At 45.2% G+C, this 20,210-nt stretch overlaps 1 protein-coding gene across 11 annotated transcripts in view; it reads right to left on the reverse strand.

Moving 5' to 3' along the window:
* The window catches only part of LOC122629176 (agrin-like), a 235,541-nt gene that overhangs the window by 111,810 nt on the left and 103,521 nt on the right, over nucleotides 1-20,210 (reverse strand). For 8 of the 11 annotated variants that reach the window (XM_043812292.1, XM_043812287.1, XM_043812291.1 and 5 more), the window contains one exon: nucleotides 5,706-5,738. The exons of the other annotated variants lie outside the window; for them this stretch is intronic. In XM_043812292.1, the coding sequence (XP_043668227.1) occupies nucleotides 5,706-5,738 (33 nt within the window). The remainder of the gene's footprint in view (nucleotides 1-5,705; nucleotides 5,739-20,210) is intronic. 11 annotated transcript variants of the gene reach the window in all.

Raw genomic sequence — 20,210 nt, forward strand, 5'->3', positions numbered from 1 at the left:
CGGTTAAAGATGCCGACGGTGGTGATTACGAAACTCGTCCATTCGTTTATGTAAGAAAACTCGTTACCGTAACGTCGCGTTATACTCGCGAAACTTCGATCGAATCGACGAAAAAAATATTCTACGAAGATCCTTTGAAACTCGTCTTTATTTTTCACGGAATCGGGGCGATCGACGAGATACGAAATAAGAATACGTAAATTTATTCGTGCCTAACGCCTCATTAAAGTTTACGCGATGGTTTACAAACGTATGAGCCGTATCGTGCGATTTCAAATATTCGAAGAATCTTTCCCCGCGAAACTATTGCCGGTAATAGGCTCTGAGGTTAGTGCGTTCGACTCGAATCGCGAACGGAATCGTGTAGCGACGACTCGACGACGTATACCTTCGCCGAACGAATTTGGTTCGGTCTGCTATCGACGAAAACGATTTGTCCATATCGATGAATTTTTCGATTTCTATCAATCTCTTATTACGACCATGTTATCAAAGTTTTAAACAAAACCAAGTGGCAAAGTTCGAGAAATCGTACGATTATCTTTCTAGATCGCGGATGTTCTTTTCCTTTCGTACCGGCTCTGGATAAAAAAAAAGTTCTCGTTCGAAGATCGAAGGATAACTCGGTTGGTCGTCCGCGGCCTTTGTCCATTTCAATGATCGCTTCTTACGTTTCTCGGATAGAAAGCGATCAACGGATCTCTCGTGCTTCGGGCTAGGTTTAAATTCGAGGAGATTGGAAACGGAACGTGAGCCGTTTTTCGTCTCGCCTTCTCTTAACTCTCTTTTCCTCGAAATATCGCGGATCTGCAGCTAGAGAAACGAAACTAGGCTTCTCCGTTTCTTTCTCTTAGATATTTGATTTCTTTTCTTTTCTTTTTTTCTTTAAATAAATTTAAAACGAATGAAAAAGATGCATTTTTTAAAACGAAAAACCGTATTAAGAGACACGTAGATACGTACGTACTTCGTTCATCGTAAAATCTATGGAAGAGGAGAAAGAGAGATAAAGCGACGGATCGATCGAACGTTCTTGATCGAAATCACGAGTCGTTCGATCTCGTTTCTAGGAAAAAATTGCATTACATGGCTATCCATTCCAATGGGACAAAAGTGGGAAGATTGAGATTGGAGCGAACGGTGGATATAAGAGAAGGGATAGATACTCCCCTACCAGGGTATCTCAATCTCTTATGGAGTTCTAAATCTAGTCGATAAGTTTTGCGGTCTATCGACGAGCTAACGATTTATTTCGTACATTTCGAGTAATTTATATCGCGGCGCGGCGGAAATCTTATCGGATGTCTCTGCGCGTCGCTTTTTTATGGTCAAGAAAATATTCTAATAAAGCGAATTATTAAAAGGCTTGGTAATTGTTTGACAAGTCGTTCGTGACTCGTTTAAATATTTCCGAAAACAATAGTAAGACGTCGAGTTGGTAGTCGTTGCGGAAATCTTTACGGAGAACAAGGAATGGAAGGTGCGGGAAAGTGGAAAGAAACTTTCCGAGGTGGAGACAAAAGTTTTCGACTCGAAAGAGAGGGAGAGAGAGAGAGAGAGAGAGAGAGAGAGAGAGAGAAATGTATCGTGTCGTTCGAGGAAACTCGCAAGTTCAAAATTGACAATGGAGTTGCCGAATACACCTCGGCGGAAATCACAAGGAGAAGAGGGCGCAGTCAGGCTTGCGAGGCGGCGGTAGACGTTGCGGTAATTCCGGACGCGATCTAACCACGGCACGTTGGTATTACTACCGGGCGTACCAACCACCGTCGTCCGATATCGTCGTCGACGGAGACGCCGTCGTAGTTGAGACGCCCTCCCTATCCTGAAACAGGGTATATACCCGCTATTGTCTATATCTCCGTACGTACACCCACGCAGAGCTACAGACTACCTAGAGTTAGGTCCGTGTACGTCGAAGAGGAGCGTTAAACTGAAAAGAGACGTATCGAACGACGCGCTTTGGCTCGATTACCGGCTGCGAATTGAATTAAACTATGATCGGTTAAATTTGACAAAGAGGAAGAGAAAGAGATAAGAAACCGGAAAGATGGAAGTTAACCGTCGAAGGTAAAGGAGGGCGAAGGGAGAGGGCTCGACGAAGCTACCGTTCGAAGGCTCTGTCGGAGCGATCCACGCAGCCGATATAAACGATGTTCTGTCGTCTTGGTAAATCTGAATATTATCGGTGTATGAAAAGTGACGATAGTATTTAAAAAAAAAATCGAAAGAATCTAGTGCGGGGCTATCTGTGAATAGATTTGAAAAATAATTAAACCTCTGAGCTGGATACGCGACACCGACGATTACGACGACGACACGACGGCGTGGAAGAGGATAGAACGTCGTCCGAGCACAGCGGCAAGACGTATTTAAAAATCTTTCGAGCCTTTACGAATCTCCGTCGCTTGGTTCTTCATTTCGAATCCGTCGAATGCGTGCGAGCACGTCGTCACGGCTAAGCGTTTCTTCTACGTCGTATAGCATTCGTTCGCTCTCGTCTGTGCGATCGGGTTTGTAAAAATGCGTTCGGCGCACGTTTCCGTTCGTTTCCAGACGATACGGACGATGCGCTTTGTTGCGCCCGGGGGTACGATAATTCAGCAGAAAAACCGTGAAACGTTTGTTCGAGCGGCATTAATTCCAAAACTGTCGGCCGTTTCTGGCAAATCTGCATAAAAGCGTGGCGTAGCACTCGATAATTCGACCGATACACACGCGTCCTCCTACCCCGACAGCTTCCCCGCGTTTCGAGTTTCTACCATGGCCCGACAAACTCCCTCTCACCCTTCTCTCTCACCTCTGCGCCTTTTCTCCATCTACGCCGTTTGGAGTACGCGGTGATTATCCCTTGTTTCGTTCTAACCCCTCGAGTTTTGCCAACAAATTTCGCGCTATCTACCGAAACGTTTCAAGATACGATGATAAATAATCATCGATGACGCTCGAATCCGTCTCTACGCGACGGATTTCAAAGCTGGTAGGAAAATTCTGTCGCGTCGGAAAGAAAAAAGGAGTAAGGCCCTTTATGCCCTTTCGCGAATCGTCGACTCGCACATTCGTACGTCGTCGGCGACGGCGGTGTTTGCGAGCTTTCGAAAAAAAGTAAAAAGTGAAAGAGAAGACGGAAAGGGAAAAAGAAAAGCAACGGTTTCGCGTGACTCGTCGCCCGGTGTAGCCCACACCGTTCGTTTGTTTTAATTTCCAGCCTTCTAATTAAACCGCGACCACCAAAAAAGGAAAACTACGGAGAAATCTTTTTTCTTTCACTTTTTTTTCCTTTTTCCTTTTTTTTCCCCGGCATATTCCTCGTACGCGAGCGCGCGACGGCCTCGGGAGAGGGCTAAAAGGGAAAGAGGAAGGGTCGATACGTGCACGCCGCGGAAGAAGATTGTAACGGGTCGCGCCTCTCGCTAAATTAACCCGATCGCAAATGTTCTTTCGCGTGCCGATCGTACAATTAGCAAATTTTTTCCTACCCCCGAACGGACGGGCAGAATGCGAACGATTCAAACTCGGCTAATCCCAGAAACGTTTTGGACGAATATCGTAAAGAACGAGGTTCGATCCTTCTTCCTTTCGAGCAATCGGAAAATCGTTCGCTCGCGTTCCTACGCGAATCTTCTTTCCATCTCTTTCCCCCTCCCCTGGCCTCTCTTCTCCTTCGTTTCATTTCAGCTTCCCATTTCGTGCGCGATGTAGATTGAAAAAGCGGCCACATTATAAATAATTTAAATGCATTGCTTTTCGGGGGAAAAAAAGTGGTTGGAAACTGAAGCGACGGCAGACGGTACGTTCGTCCGCGGCTTTTTTAAAACGTCCGGTCAAGAAGGAAAAAGACAGACGGACGGGCGGACGGACGGACGGACGGACGGTGAAACGGAGAGAAAGGGATGGAGAAGGGAAGAGGATAAATGAGGAGAGGTAGACGCGGTCGATAGATTCGCGCTTAACGAATTCGCGAAAGATTTTTATGTGTTTATTTATACGTACGCCGATTTAATTTTTTCCTCGACTGACATTTTTTTTTGTCTATTTTGAGAATCAAAAAATCGAAGGTTGTTCCGCCGTACTACGGTAACGACAAAACGAATTTGGAACTTTTACAAAATCGAGTCTCTCGTGCCGATACCTCGGACCGTCCACTGGCAATATACCGCGCTTTTTCATTTTCCTTTATTTTTTCACCGAACGTAATCGGCAAATGAGATCACACATCGCCGATGGCCAGACAGATATATCTCTATCCGAGCCCGCTGCAATTTCGCGTCCTCGAATTTTTCTTGGAATCGCGGACGAACGTATTTTTTCAGGATAATCCGATCGATCTGAAATTCTAATACGTTTTACGTTCGACGCTGAACGCATCATACGTATATACGCGAATCGTTGGAAGACGGACGAGAGACGTTGAAATATATAATCGACGGTCAAAGTTTAATTTCGTCGTCGGCGCTCGAACGCAACGCTCATTTAATTAGTCGAGCGTAGATAGATACGTAAATGTTTCCTTAGATACGATCGAACCGAGAAAGCTATCAAAATGTTACATCGCTCTCGTTCGACCGTCCCTAGGTCCGCTTCGAGCCAATAAGTAATTCTTCGCTGGGACAATTCGATTGTCCTCGAGCAACGAAGTTCATTAACGAAGTACCGAGAGCGAAATGACAAACTCGTTATAACTCGTAAATGGTCCTGCTGTTTTCGACGGACGATGAAATTCCATCGACGAGGCGAACGTTTGCCGACGGAAAATAGCCGGCAGAATTTTCTGTCGGTTTCTTCGCCGATGTTCGAATCACGAACGAGGGCCGTCGCCGATCGACTCGCGCGTAATAGACCCAGCTTGCTCGCAGACGTAGCGCGGCACGTAGGCCGGTCGCCTTTCTCGCGCCTCCCTCGCGTTCGAATTTCCAAGAGATAGTATCCCCTAGTAGACTGCCGTCGCTGATACCGCTACCCGATCGTTCTCTTTTCTTCGCCTAATACGCGCTCGAAGGTAATAGGATAGTCGTAGGATATAGATGCTTCTACCATCGAGACTTTCAGGATTACTACTGTGTAGAGCCTAATCAGCAAGATTGCCTGCAATTTGCCGTCCTTATCTCGGTACATCCCGTTTCCCGAGCAAACCCCTCCGTACTATCCAGTTCTCTCGGTCGACTTCTACCCTATCCAGCGAGTCTAGCCTTCCAGAAACGATGGCTCCTCGTGAAAGACCATCTTTACGCGCCAGCGGAGAAGGGCTTTTCGAAATAATATCTCCTCGTTTTTCGTCTCCTGGACTCTCCTCCTCCCGTTCATCTCGGATAAAAATCCGATTCGTTCTGCTTGCCTCGAAGCGAAATCGGAGCCGGTTTAGCTTTTGTCTACTTAATTGCGTTACACCGAACTAAATTACGTATCCCTTATGGCGCGTGGGACGACAGCGCGAGAGGGACCGAGAAGAAAGGAAAAACGAGAAAAAGACGTTGTTCGGACTCTTTTTCTCTCTCTCTCTCTCCCTCTCCCTCTCCCTCTCTCTTTTTCGTTCGTCTGGCTCTCCCAGCCTTAACAGAGGCGCCCCTCTGAGCTAGAAACGAGAAGCTGGAAAATGAGATAGCGGAGCCAAAGAGAAGAATTAGAAGAGAGTAGGCTTACGAGCGATCAAGCGTAAGCCAAATAAGTAAAAACGTAAGTAAAATCAAGTTAGATGTGACACTCACCGGCGTTATTACTGGCGAAATTTAGATCCTTACCTAGAACAGAAGAAGCACAAAGAGACACGTTAGTGAGGTATAAAACGGGATAGACGATAATCCTCCCGATATCTCGCATGCATACTTATCATAACGTAACATTGCGTTCAGACATTGATTTTGGATTATACATATGTACGTGCCGGGTGGATCCGCCGGCGGCGGATATGCCGGCGAAGAGATAATACTTGACGTAATTAATTAATTCCTGAACGCGGACTACAAATTTACACGTGCCCGAAAGCCGTTGGAAATCGAAGGAGGGAGAATACTCGAGCCGTCCTAATCTACACGATCTAATGCCCGAAAATTTAAGCGCGCTCTTACGGTCCTATTAAAGCACATCATTTTCCGAAAGCCTCGAGGTTGTTTGCGCGAAATTTGACGTGGTACGTTTCGCAGCGTTAACGAAGTTTCGTCATCGAAGTTCCGTCATCGAAGTTCCGTCATCGATGCCACAGGATTATAGTCCTCGCGACTATCGAATTCTCTTCTAATTTCTTTTATTTCTCCCGTAACAACGTTGCAGCGACCCTACGATCCGTCGTATTCGCGAATTATCCTCGTTACCTAGAAAATGCGAGCGGTTGCCGTTTGTTTACGTTCTCGTTGAAATTCTTCGGAGAGCTACGTAGGTACACCTACGTTCTACCGAAGGAGAAAATTTACATTCTCCATGGACGATCGCACGCGTGCAAACGTAATGCAAACATTATGGAATATGTTGTACGTTGTACGGATGCCACGTATATATATGTGTATATATATGATACGAGTATATATAAAGGAAATACGTAGATACTTAGCGTAGAAAAGGGATGAGGATGTTGGAGTTTGGAATTTGAAGGGAGAACCACGTAAATACGAAGTTATGCGAATGTGTGTCGGATATGCGGAATGGAATGTACAGTAGAAACATGACATACGCGAGCGCGGATATACGTATCCGGATCGTACCCGGTCTTTCCCAGAGAACTTGCGATCTTGAGGGATCATTATCGAGAAGTCTATTTATCGAGCGTCGCGGAGGCGCGGTAGGTATTTGCCTTGCGAGTTATATTCCCGCCAGTAACATACAATGAACGGTTAATCCGAGTAATCGTAAATACGCGATATTTTCGAGGAATCGAGTAAATATCCTGACTCGGTTCGCGAATCGCAAAGATCCGATTACTGGTTGTCAGGAATTGATCGATTCCTTTTTCATCGACCTAGGTAGTCCTTCTACATTATTTAGAAGCTCTCTTTTCTCGGAATAGTTGTCCTCGCGGGCGTTGGTCGAGAAGGAAAGACGAATTTACCGGCGTTCGACGGTAGCACCGACGAATCTCCTACGTCCACGAAAGATTTATCGCGATCTTCCGTCTCTCGACGGTAGATCATTGGGAGAAGAAGCTTTATCCCGTTCCTAACTGGTAGGGCCGTCCTCCCAGGACGCGGCCCTTTTGTCAAAGGGATTAAATACGGACGCCTCTGTTGGGACTACGTAGACTACAGGGACTAGAAAGAGAGAAAGAAAATGTAAAATTTTAGTAGAAAAGGTGATGTCTCCTCGGCAAAGGAGAGAAAAAAGGTAGCACTCTGCGAGATCTAACATTTTTCAAGACGAAAAGATTTCTCTCGGTCTCTCAAAGAATCCGTGTGTGTCACGATCCAATATCAAAATAAATCGCAAAACTAAGAGACTCTTGGGCCATCCGGAGAACGAATGGATATTGGTTGTCCGCGAGCATTATCGAAGTAAAATAAATACAAAATCTGCTCGCACCGTATGGAAATGAGTACGATATTAAATTACGATCAAGTCGATCATCTTTTCGAGCTTAATTAAATTCTCCGTGAAATTCACTCGGTAAAAATTCGATAAAAATTAATTTTCTGGTTGGTTATACTTGAAGAAAAAAAAAAAAAGAAAAAAAAAATTAAACGCTGTAAGAAGACGTTTCTTGCTTTGCGCACATCCACAATGCAGTAGATAAATGGTTTCGTTCAAAACAGTAGGTACCTATTATACATTCGTAAAGAAAAAGATTATGGTTTCAAAAGCGATATCCGAATTTGGAACGAAATGAAAACTTTTCTACGACGTTCTCCCGTAATCACTGCAATCTTTTGTAAGACTAAAGACCTAAAGCACGTTGGGATCGGGCCAATGGATTCTCGCTATTTCGATATACCCCGAAAGCAGTTTTCTCGAGCATTACGAAGAGAGAGAGAGAGAGAGAGAGAGAGAGACCCGCTTTTTATATTTATATACTTGGATGAATGTTACCGTTGTGCGTTTTCGAAAAATAGGGAAGAAGGATACGGTAACGCGTGCTCGTGGAAACGAAAATATTTGGATAAAAAATTGCATAGCGGGAAATCGAGCGAGGGAAAGAAGAATTTTGAAAGAGGGTAAAGAAGAAAGCGAGAGAGCGCGCCGAGATTTCGTATTCTTCTCGTGGGTGGTACCGAATCCCATCGTTCGCGCTATATGGACCAGAGAATGAATGGATACCTCGACGCAAGTGGGAGACTGGAATAAAGAGGAGAGGAGACAAGCGAAGAGAGGTAAAAATTATTTCTACGGTCTTCTCCTTTCATTCCGATCTAGGCGAAAGGTTTGATAAAAAGAAAAAAAGACGAAGCGCGTAGGTGCGCGCTAGCATACGCAAGCCACTCCTTTTATCCGCTCCGATAAATCCTCACAACGCGGTGCAACGCGTCGAAAAGAATTTTCACGGTAAAGCCTCGGATCAACGGATCTTTGTGACGTTACATGGAATGATATTTCAATCTCGCGAGACTCGCACGAAAGTGAACGCTCTTCTCCCTCTCTCTACTCTTTTTACTATTTACGATCTAATGGACACGCTTCTCGATACGAAAGGGATATGACTCGCGTCCTTTCTCGCCGAGCAAACGCAAGATTCGATTGCATCGATGAAAAAGAAGAAACAAAAATGCACGAACGATGCGCGCGCGCGTGTATTAACGCATTACTAAAGTAGTAGTTTCCGATATTAATAGACGATGCTTCGAAACGAGGAATCATATTTCCAGACGATCGAACGAAGCCGTTACCCCTTTCGAGCTATCCGATTCGAATGCATAGCGGCCGATTAAGAGGAAGCCTTTTTAGTGATATCCATTCGAAAGGCGGAAGTCCAATGGTGCGGAGGAGCTGGTTAGATGGCTGCTCGAGATTTTGGAAAGACCGCAGACTTCCTTAATTCCACGCGCCGTTGGTCGACTAGATTATCCTTCGTCTCTCTCCCTCTTGTACGTGCACCAAACGTACGAATAGGGTCCGCGCAAATACATGGAAAGATGGAGATAGAGGTATGTATATAGGGAGGTATATATACATATGTATATATATATAGAAAGAGAGAGAGAGAGAGAGACGGAGGAGAGTGGAAGCAAGAACAGCCGTACTACCCATCCCCGCGCTTCCACGGCTGATTTAAAGCCCCCTAATCTCAGATGCAGAAACAAGCCCTACGAGCGACCGTGGACACGAGCAAGGAGGGAAGGCTTCGAGGCAACGTGCCGTTATTAGGACCGATTAGAGTTTTCCCATCGACGAAAAATCCACCTCCGATAGTTGCTCTTATAATCGAATTTTCGAGCGTAGATTAAAATAATAACGTATAACCTTTCCCCTTGGGCGCATCGTAAACTCTCTTCAACGTCCGTGGGATAATTTAAAAATATTCCTCGCGATACTCGACTTTGGCAACAACGGAAGAGGAAGAAACGAATACCGACGAGAATCGCTTTTTATTCGTGCCTCTTCGACAAAGGCCATTAGAAAGAGGCAAACTGGAAATTATTGACGTAATATTGGAAAGCGATAAGGTCGGAAGCAAATGAGAATTGGCTGTAGTAACCGTTATTAGAAATGTGCAAGTTGTGCATTGGTAAAAGTGTAAGGAAAACGTGTCCAAGCTCGAGTCGATGTATACGAAAGATTCAATGAGCCGAAGACTACGTCGATTGGTTCTTTCGCTCGATTAAAGGCATTAAGACGTTTTACCACCGTCGAAGAAGGAAGCTATTTTGCGTTTCATTCGGAAAGATCGAATACAGGAAACGACGATGATTCGATGATTTTCGACGGGACGAGAAGGGACGGCGAACCAACGTCGTTCCAATATGATGAACCAATAGGAAATATCTCTCTCTCTCTCTCTCTCTTTCCCTCCCTCCCTCCCCCTCTCTCATCGCGCAAAGACGTTTCGGTAGCGCCGAGGAAGCGAGCCGACCCAAATTCCGATATTCCCTTCTTTATTTTCACGATCCCGAACGTCCAGCGGGATATGAGGGAAAACGAGAGACCGTCTTTATAAGGAGCAAATCTCGTACAAGTTACGAACACGTTCCGTATTGCGTTTCTAGTCTCGCCGAGTAATACGCCGAGTGCTCCGCGGTAAATTGTTTTTTCATACGATGCTCATGGAAATATGAGAGACGACCGCGCGAGAAAGAGAGAAAGATTCTTTTAATACTCTCCAACGTACTAGAAGCCCCGTGTGGCTTCTATTACTTTTCCGTAACGCTAGAAATGATATTTAATATAATACGTAGTAGAAAAATGAACAAGTTCTCTATCTTGGCTCCCATTATCCTTTTATATTCAACCCTCCGGACCACAGTGGAAGATTAATTAAAATGCCACAAAGGTTAACCGAAAAAACGTAAACGTAAGCGCGTACGACGACTCTTATTCTTTCCTCTTTCATCCTCGAGGCCACCGATTCAGCCTCACTAGCATCCATCCTCTTCTTCTCTCATTTTTATCACCGTTCCATCGGATTCTTTCTCCCAACGGTGGCGGCAGTAGCGAAGGTGGCTTTAGGTTCACATTTTCCGTTTAACGCCTTTTATCTCGGCGACTGCGAGGAGAAAGAGAGAGAGAGAGAGAGAAAGGGAAAGAGAAAGAGAAAGAGACTGCTTATCCCCGTACGTACTTTATACCCTCATACATTTTTTTCCTTTACCACGAGTATTCCTTACCGTTCCTTTTTCGCAAGTTGGTTCAGTAAATGGCGAATAATCGTCCGAGTACGGGCCAATCCTTTGTTTCTCGTTGAACAATGCTGCTCTTCCTACCGCGCCACCATTCTCGCATCGCGTTTGACCGCAGCCTGAGCGTTACTACTTGAGAACGTTCCTCCGGCCATTTCACCGACATCGTCGCTTCTTCTCTCTTTTCATCGACCCTTCGTTTCTTTATTTCTTTATTTTCCTTTAAGCGCGGAGGAAAAGAGCGAGTATTATAAATTTTAGACGTGTCCCGAGTACGAGATTCTTTCTCCTCTTTCTTTATTTCTTCTTCGTTCTTCTTCTTTCTTTTTTCAAGAGACAGAAAACTACGCGTCAACGTCGAGAAACGTAGAAAAGTAAAGACATAGAAGTAACGCGACGAGACAGGACGCAACGATTCGAATTTATTCGCCGACGACACGGATTACACGCTACGCTATTTTCAACGAATAACCTACTGTCTCGCGGCTTTCATTTCCCAGATGTTACGACGAACCGTACGTACGCCGTTCGAACGATTCGGCGCCTTCCCCGACTTCGATACGTTTTAAAGAGATCCTTACCACCCGTTAAATTAGATCCTTTAATATTTCTTAGCTCGCGTAGCTCGATGTATTTAGCCTAGAGAGTGCACAATACGCTGCCTCGTGTTATGGGAACGATTGTGTCAGAAAAGTCGGAGAACTCTGTACCTCGTCCTCTTTCTCGAGATACATTTTAATATCCTGCCAATTTAATATCCTACCGTTGCCGTAGTCGTGTAGCGTCGCCGTCTCGAAGCAGAGCATTTTAATAAAGTCACTGTGAAAAGTGAGTGTCACTCTGGTTGCGCCGTCCTTTATAATTTCCTGCAATTTCGTTTATTATTCTTCCGGTTCACCTTCCACGCGTCCTCGCCGTCGTTTAACCATTCTTCTTTCTCCGACTTCTTAATCTCGGTAGCATCGTAAAACGACCGAGAGCAAATCGAACGATTATCGAGAACGCGCACGCGCGTAATGGAAATTTCGATTTTTATTATATTTGAAACGCCCGCGATTCGCGTAGCGCCGAACAAACATCTACCGTCGTTTCCAGAGTGACTCCATTATCGCGGACGCGGAATATACTCGTATTATAAAACCGCGTTCGTCGACGGTCGGTTTCTCTTACGATCTACCGCTCGTCAAGCCCCTTCTACGTTCCGCTATCGTCGTTTTATGCAATAGCGACGATGTGTTTTCTAGCCCGAAATTGTCTTTCTTCCCAAGCAAGCGTCGATAAGCTCTGTCTACCGTTCGAGAAACGATCCTTTTTATCCAACGAGCGCTCGCTGCTAGCTGGTATTGTTTTTGGCTCCTCTCCGTCTCTCTCTCTCTCTCTCTCTCTCTCTTTCTCTTTCTCTCTCTCGCTCTCTCTTCCTAGTCGTATCTAGATCGTTAATTATCGTTAAAATCGACATGGCCTTTCTAGAGACAGTTGGTTGGTAAACACGCGCCTTATTTCGTTTTAAAGAGAAATTTACAATGTGCGCAATGTACACGAAGGACTAAGTTTCCATAACGGATATCAATCGATGCTATGTAATCACTTAGGCCGATGCAATTGGCGAGACAGAATCGCTAAGAAAGAAGTCGCTTTTAAACTCGAACCGTCTAGTTTCAGCGTTGTTTTAAACTCTCGCGGAGAAGAAAATTTCTCGTTTCGTCGATTTTTTTTACCAAAGCGGAATCGCGTAACGACGAGGAGAGAATCGTTGCGACGCGTCGTCGTCCGGACGAAATTAATTTCGAAAAAAGAAAAACAGACAGTCTTGGTTCGTTTGAATATTACGCGATCTACTTTCTACGAAGAGAGACGACTTTCGTTTCGCCTACTAGTCTATTCCTTCTTAATGCTCGTCTTGCTTTCGTCGGGATATCGATAATATCCTTCCAGACGAATAATTTTATTTCTGTCTACCGGATATATTAGTTTCTTCGGCTTTGCGGTTCGGCAACTTATACATCTCCTTCTCGTGTTTGAACTCTGCGTACGTGCCTCTTTCGAGATACGCGGACAAGGCCGAGCTCTTATCGTAAAAGAATTTTTACGATCTACGCGTCGTAAGAATTTTTTGTATTAAATTTTATATTCATGTATACGGCTCAGCTAAAATACTACTTGTTCTTGCATCAAACTTGATAAGGTTCGTCATAAATTCAAATTATGGGGCCAAATTTCGAACTCTTACCCTAACCGACCGCGTACCGCTCGTTATCCGAAAAGCATATACTATTCCACTGCCGTTACGAGGAAATCGGAGAAACTCTTGTTTTAGTCGCGAAAACGATCCGACGTCTCATAAAATTACGTAGGGGTTGGTACGTGCTCGGACAATCGATATGCAACCACCAACACCGACGCGAGAGAACAGGAGCGAGATTTCTTTTTTCTCTTTTTTTCTTTTTTTTTTCCCCGACGGAACGTAAAATTTCGAAATGTAATCTACATCGGTTGGATTAAACGTGAGTGATTTTTCGAACGATCGCCGGCATGATTTCCCTAGGCGCTAGAACGAGAACGATAGTGGTACGTTTATGCTGCCCGAATATAATCGGCATTTTCCTAGAAGCTGGTAGATTTTCCCTGGAAAACGCGATTTCCCTTTCAAATGGCTCGCGAATCCCGAGATCGCCGTTGGTAACCGATGACATTGGTGCGCGTTGTCGTCGAACACTCGCCCTGGATTGCGTTCCGCTCCGCTCCGTTCCGTTCCGACTCGCACGTCGGTATTATTCCTGCACGTGAATGGATGGAAATTGTCAAAAATAGCCGGAAGAAGCTTTTGTGTGTGTGTGTGTGTGTGCGCGCGCGAGAGAGAGAGAGAGAGAGGGAGGGATGGCCATTATAACGTTTCGGAAGAAACTCTGGTTGCAAATCGTAGCGCGGTTGAGACGGCGAATAAATTGCAGCCACCGTCGGTTTATAATGGATATCCGTGGTCGATCTTTTGTCCTACTTCGACCGTACAACATTTGTCATGTTTCGCCGTAGAAGGAACGCGCGATCGGAATTTCCAACCGTTTTCTTTCTCCTTACGCGAAAGCTGCATAATATATAGATTAAGCCGACGTTCACGCGCGCATCGTATAAATGAAAGAAAATTCGCACCGTCGAATATCGAGGAATTTTCGAGATTTCTCTTTTTTTACCCTTTCCTCCCTTCCTCCATTCTATCGCGATTACCTACGAATACGTCGATTCTTCGATTCGCCCATGATTACGTGAAAAAACAGTTCGAAATGAAATCGGCACGATTACTTTCCGAACGAAGCGAGTTCCGCCGCGGTCGGCTCATAACTCGATTTATCCGGAGACACGAGCGAATGGAACTCGGAGAGCACGAGTCGAAAACTTTTTAAATAATTACATGCAACCGCGTCGCGGTGTCGAGAATGAAAAGAAAAGAGAAGGAAGGACGAGGTAGGGGTAGCTGGTTGAAACGGTGAAGGATCGCAATTGAGTCGAATAGTGCCGTCGTGGCGTTACCTCGTCCTTCGCCCTACTCCTGCTCCTTCGCACGTACCACGTTCAGCCCTAGGAGCATTAATGGGAAAAGTTTGCTTTTATCTTTTAAACGGCCGGAAACACTACTAATTTCTAACTTCGGGCATTACTTGTACCTACTCCAGCGTTTTCGAGTAGGTACATTTACCGGCACGAGCGAGACCGCCAGCTTGTTACGGAACAGATACCATTTCTTTCATGCTCGAAATCACCCTCGACCCTGCCACTCCCGATCAAGTCCCGAAGATTGCCGGAAGAAAGGTGAACGGCTTTATTTAGAAGCTCTATCCGCCTACTCTAATCGAGATGTCTTTATCGCGGCGATATCAAATAGGAAAGATTTTCCATGGCGAGCTAGCGTTCTTACCAAGCGTTCTTTTAACGACGATAATGCCACGAAATTACGGGTCATCCTTGACTCCCCTCCAAAATAGACACGGCTCACCTCAGGAAATCGGCCAAGGCGGGACTCGACGTCAAGACTTAAGGGTTTAACGTTAAGCTCTTGGAAGGCGGATCAAAAATGATACGGTCCGATAGTTCACCAAAGATAAGCAGAAAAGACTAGAGCGGAGGAAGGGATGGAGAGAGAGAGAGAGAGAGAGAATGAGAGATCAAGAAACAGAGAGAGAGAGAGAGAGAAATCCTTCTAATTGCTTCTCGCAAGGCGATTAAGTAGATTTCACGTCACATTTAAAATAAGCCTGGAGTCAAGCCGCTAAGAAGCAACGACGATGTTCGTGGCGATGGCAACTTCTGCAGCAATTACGTGAAAACGCGACCTATATCGTTGCTCGTGTTAATTAATCCTTCGTCATCTGGAGAGTCTCTCTCTCTCTCTCTCTCTCATCTAGACGTACGTATAGTTCTAGTCGCCTGTCTACATTTGTCTATGTTGAGAAAGATAGAAGGAGACAAGGGAAAACGTTAAGATGATCTCTGGCGAGAGACGAGAGAGAATCCTCGCTCGATTATTGGCCTCTTACCCTAATGATTAATTGACTCTAGTAAAATCTAATGCTCGTGGATGGTCTGAGTATCAGTATTTAACAGATATAGTCTATACAGTTATAGTACATAACTCCATCAAGTGTCGTAGAAAATTTTAATGCGAATACATTAACGCTATTGCCTCTGATGTTTAGCGCGAAAACCATGAGCGAGCGCATGTTCCATGTTTCGTAACGTCTGGGTTATCGCACTGAAATAAACACGAAAAAGAAACAGAGAGAGAGAGAGAGAGAGAGAGAGAGAGAGAGAGAGAGAGAGAGAGAGAGAGTCTGTATATCGTCTGTATGTCAAATATGTATATAATCCTCTAAGAACCAATGCACTTTTATAAAGTATTCTCGTGTAATCGTAAAGTCTGAGTTTCAATTATCTGTTAAAAATAAAACCTATTTGTTCATATTTACGAAAACAAGATAATTTGTCTCTCTTGTTCTCTCTCGACGAAATCCAGGTGATATTCAAGAAATTATATACCTGCGTAGTTGGATATACGAGGATATAAGAAAGAAATAATTAAACGTCGAGCAAAAAAGTTTCAAGATAAATGACGTTTCATATTCGAATGGACTAAGTGAAAGTGGATAACGGGCTTGAAAAGATGTCGACTTTTGACGTGCCATCGTTGTTCCGTCCGGTCTATTTCGAACGTTCATAGGTATAACCTACTACACACGGCGAATTGATTCCAATACTCATACATTCGAAAACGGTCGTCCTTGTTATCCGTTCGGTTAATCCCAAAGGAAGAAAGCTCGATAGGACACTCGCGCGTTGCCATTGCTAATTCTACGAATGATATAAAAAAAGAAAGAAAAAATAAAAAAGAGAAAGGTAATGTTTCTCCGGAGAATAAAAGTATCGAAATACAAAGTATTCGACTGCAAGAATTAACGAAGCCGGCGAATTTAACTGGAACAAAATTTATCATTTAAATCCGAGAAGCTTTCTTTAACACGCTATTTCGAGCGATTTTAGTTGAATTTTCAGCAGAGAGAAGAAGGAATCGTGCCCGTGTAGAGATCGAAACGAGAACCTCGAACGATCAACCAATTAAGCGACATTACGTAAAGTACCTAATTAACGTTATCCCTTTTCTCGTCGGACAATTTCGCAAAGATCGGAAGAACGAGTGGTGGAGGAGGAGGAGGAGGAGGAGGGGAGGAGAGGAGAGGAGAGGAGACCGCGTTCGCCGAACCGGTCATTTTGCGGACGCGTATCGAGTTGGTCGGACAAAGCCACCGAGAAATGGCTCGAGTCATCGTGAAAAGCGTAACTACGTCTGCGCTCGTTAAGAAGAATCGAAATGTCGGTCATTAGGGGAAAGTGAAGAGGGAGGTGGTATGGCGATAAACGAGAGAATAGGGTCGAGCTATCGCGACGATCGATATTAGCGAATTTATCGTCTCGCGAGTCGTATTTGTCCGGCCGATTTCGCGCATATTCGCGTAAAATTCTACCTCTCGAAAGTATTCGTGCACCCTTCCTGAAATCGAATAATGGCGCGAAATTAGTTTCGCGATTGGAGAGTAATGGTTTTTCGAAAAATTACGATCGGACCGAAATAAAAGAGCTCTTCGCTAGTTTGCCGGATATATGAGGGACAAAGTGCGACGGCGCGTTCGGGTATCAATCGATTTTTATTAGGGCACAAATTCGGCCGAACGGAGAACGATCGTGTTTCGAGGAGAACGTCCTAGCCGTACAAGCTCTATATCCGTAGGTAGATACGTATATAAGGGTGGTAAACGTCGCGCCAATTCCAAGCTTTGAACGCAATCGACTCCCACCGTGTCGGGCTAATGTGCATTAACATACGTAAGACTCGGCACTAGGCATTACAGAGTCTAATACGCAAACCGCTTTGGCGCGTGCCGGCGAGTCGAGCACATACGCCCGCCCGCCCGACTTTCGCTCGTCTCGCTACTTTCAAATTATTCGCCGTAAGCTTGACTGAAAAGAGCGAGCCAAACATTACCGAGACCGGATTAAACTTTTGCATCGTATTCCGCGACGTACCTGTGGAATTCCTGGCCTTGTTGCATCGACTCGGATTCTCCGCGAGTTTTGTTCTTCTTTTTATTTATCTTTTTTTTTCCATCCTACAGAATGTCTTTTACGATCTCGCGCGATCTCGTCGACGCTTCTCGCCTGGTCGAAAACGACGATCGGTACGTCTCTCCCACTTCTATTCGCTCTTAAGCGAGTCGTGCGCTTTTTCGCGAGTATCATCCGTCGACTGTGGAATACACGATCGATAATCAGAATCGAAATGCCGTTTTATCTTGGACGTTGAAATCGTATCACGTTCGTTGATTCGTACTTTACTTTTCCGACGGGGAGTAGCGAACGTTCGAAAAAAGGAAACTTTTGTCTAGGGCTTCCAAAGGTATTCCTTTGTCCGGGAATCGAGTACCCCGTCCTGGCACACCCTGGTTTTGTCCGTACAAGCCAGACACGCGAACTCCTTTCTTCTCCTCGCCTTTAACAGTCGTATTTCTATTAAAGCAGTCAATCCGCTCCTTTCTCCTTCCGTCCTCTTCCTTTCATTACCTCTTTTCGATTCGAGCCATCCGCTATTAAGCTTCTCGGAACATCTCGCCGTTTGGACGCCCTTCCTACCGTCCATGTCGGAGAGTTAAATCCTACGGCTTTGCGAAAGCCATTCCTCCTCTCTCTTTCTTCTCCGCAGAGACGGGTCGCGAAAACGCGCGAGAGGGACGAAGACGAGTCCGCCTAAAATATTCCACGCTATCCTCGTAAAACATAGAGAGCTCGCTCGGTAAACTCGAACCCTTTTCGTCTAGCCCGCCGCCATAGTTGCTCCTGCGAGCACTACACATCTTTTGTCCGTCGTCGAGGAGGATCGTCTTTCGAGCCTCGACGCTAGCTGCGCGTACTAAAAGAACGTTGATAACGTCTTTTTGCTTTTCTCCTTCTAATTATTAACCTTTCCCTGATATTTCTTCGATAATTAAAGACGGTCAAAAGAAAAGCGGATGAAGAAGCAAAATCCTGAATTCATATTTAGCGAAAACATAATTTACACCAATTCGCTCGTTCCACCATCCTTGTAATTATTCGCTTATGTACGTTTCGTTCTTTGAAAATATCTAAAACGGAGAAACGAAATTCGCATCGAAAGCAACCTTTTCGCGTTCTCCTTTTTCCACTCGCGTAATCCGCTGTAAGAATCTCCATCGTTTACTTCTACTTCTGCTTTCTCGTACTTTCTCGCGGGCTAAAAAAGTGCTATTCGAGTTGAAAGTTCTCAATTATAAGGATATAGCCGGGTAGATTAAATACTTTTGAAGCGCGTGGCCGAGTTTTACACTTTCTCGAATTAAGAGACGAATAGAGTAGTCATTATTAAGGGAACGTACGTTCCGACAGACTTCCCTTTTATTTTCAATGTCTTTTCTCGTAGTTTCTCCGCTGAAAGGAGCGCAGCAGCGAAGAACGATTCGGTTTAAGTAAGTTATGGCACGAAGTAAGTAAGACCCGCTGCAGGAGAGAGTTAGTCGGAGGCGGTGCGGTTGCTTCCGACTTAACGGTGAGGCATTCCACCGCTACTTAGAGCTCGATACGTTTCACTTACGGCTGACCCAACGTTCCTCTCAACGCGTGTTCGCCCGGCGGCATATGCCGTATTTTATACTTCGTTTTACTCCATCGTCGACGGTTAGAGAATAAAATACGCGCGATCAAGCGAGTCCCGGCTAATGAGGGATCATTCGATTTACGTCGGATGATGCGTCGCTTCCGAAAAATTACGGAAATTACGAACCTTTTCCAGCGAGCTGTTCTCTCTCTCTCTCTCTCGACCATCCCACCGCTACAGATATATCGCCGCTGTAGCAGCTTTAGCAGCACTTTTTCGAAGATGGAGTTTCGTCAGAGTGCAATGAAAGTTCGTAACGCTAACGAAGCGATAAAACGTAACGGCGATACGTAGAGTATATATCTACCTATATACCGGTATACTCGTATGTAGATGCGCGTGTCCGTACTTGGTGCATTGTTACCACCGATCGGATCGAGTGCATCGACCGTCGGACGTTTTTGGAGGACAGCGAAATGGAAGCGAAGAGTTAGAGGATAGGGGTAACATGGTTGAGAGAAAAAAGAGACCGAGCGGAGGTAGGGGCTGAAAAAAAGAAAGAAACCGAAAGTTCCACGTGCGAAAAAAGCCTGGCATCGGTGAAATACTGCCCAGAAAACCGAACGGTCTTCATAAATCCAGCGCGTAAATCAGTCTTTATGGAGTTTCCCTCCGGTCGGTGGCGGTGCCACCGACATCCCTGCTGGTGCCGCTGCCTCTCTTGTTGTGTGTTGTTGTTGTTGTTGCCGCCGCCGCCGCCGCCGCCGCCGCCGCTGCTGCTGCTGCTGCTAGTAGGTTGGCCGGTGTTGGCCATTTGGTACGCGGCATATATCCATACGTATACCTATAGAGACATATGTATTTCTACGTACATATGTACGCGCGAAGATAAGTGAGTCGTTGCTGGATGGAATAGGTACACCTACCTACCAATAAGCATAGCGCGTCTAGCACCTGTACCGCTTTCGGCGTCTATGCGTTTTTCCGGCAAACGACTTTGCGCGACTCGCGCGCTGCTCGTTCGTTTTTTCCTCGTTTACTTTGTGAAATCTCTATGAAACGAAGATATTTCCCTTCGATCGCGCTTGAAATTATTCCTTGTACTCCCGTACGATAATCCTTAAAAGACCGACGATCCGTGAAATCCGTACGCAAAGTTTGCGCCCGAACGACCTTATCGTATATTCAGGCTGCGCGTAAAAGCTTATCGTAAACGATTCAAACTGAGCCCTTATAGAGTGGTATTATTAGCCACGTATTAGGAAAGCGCCTAGATACATTTAGTCGAAATCGCATTCGCTGAT

The sequence above is a fragment of the Vespula pensylvanica genome, chromosome 5 (genome assembly GCF_014466175.1).
Source record: "Vespula pensylvanica isolate Volc-1 chromosome 5, ASM1446617v1, whole genome shotgun sequence".
Classification (NCBI taxonomy): domain Eukaryota; kingdom Metazoa; phylum Arthropoda; class Insecta; order Hymenoptera; family Vespidae; genus Vespula; species Vespula pensylvanica.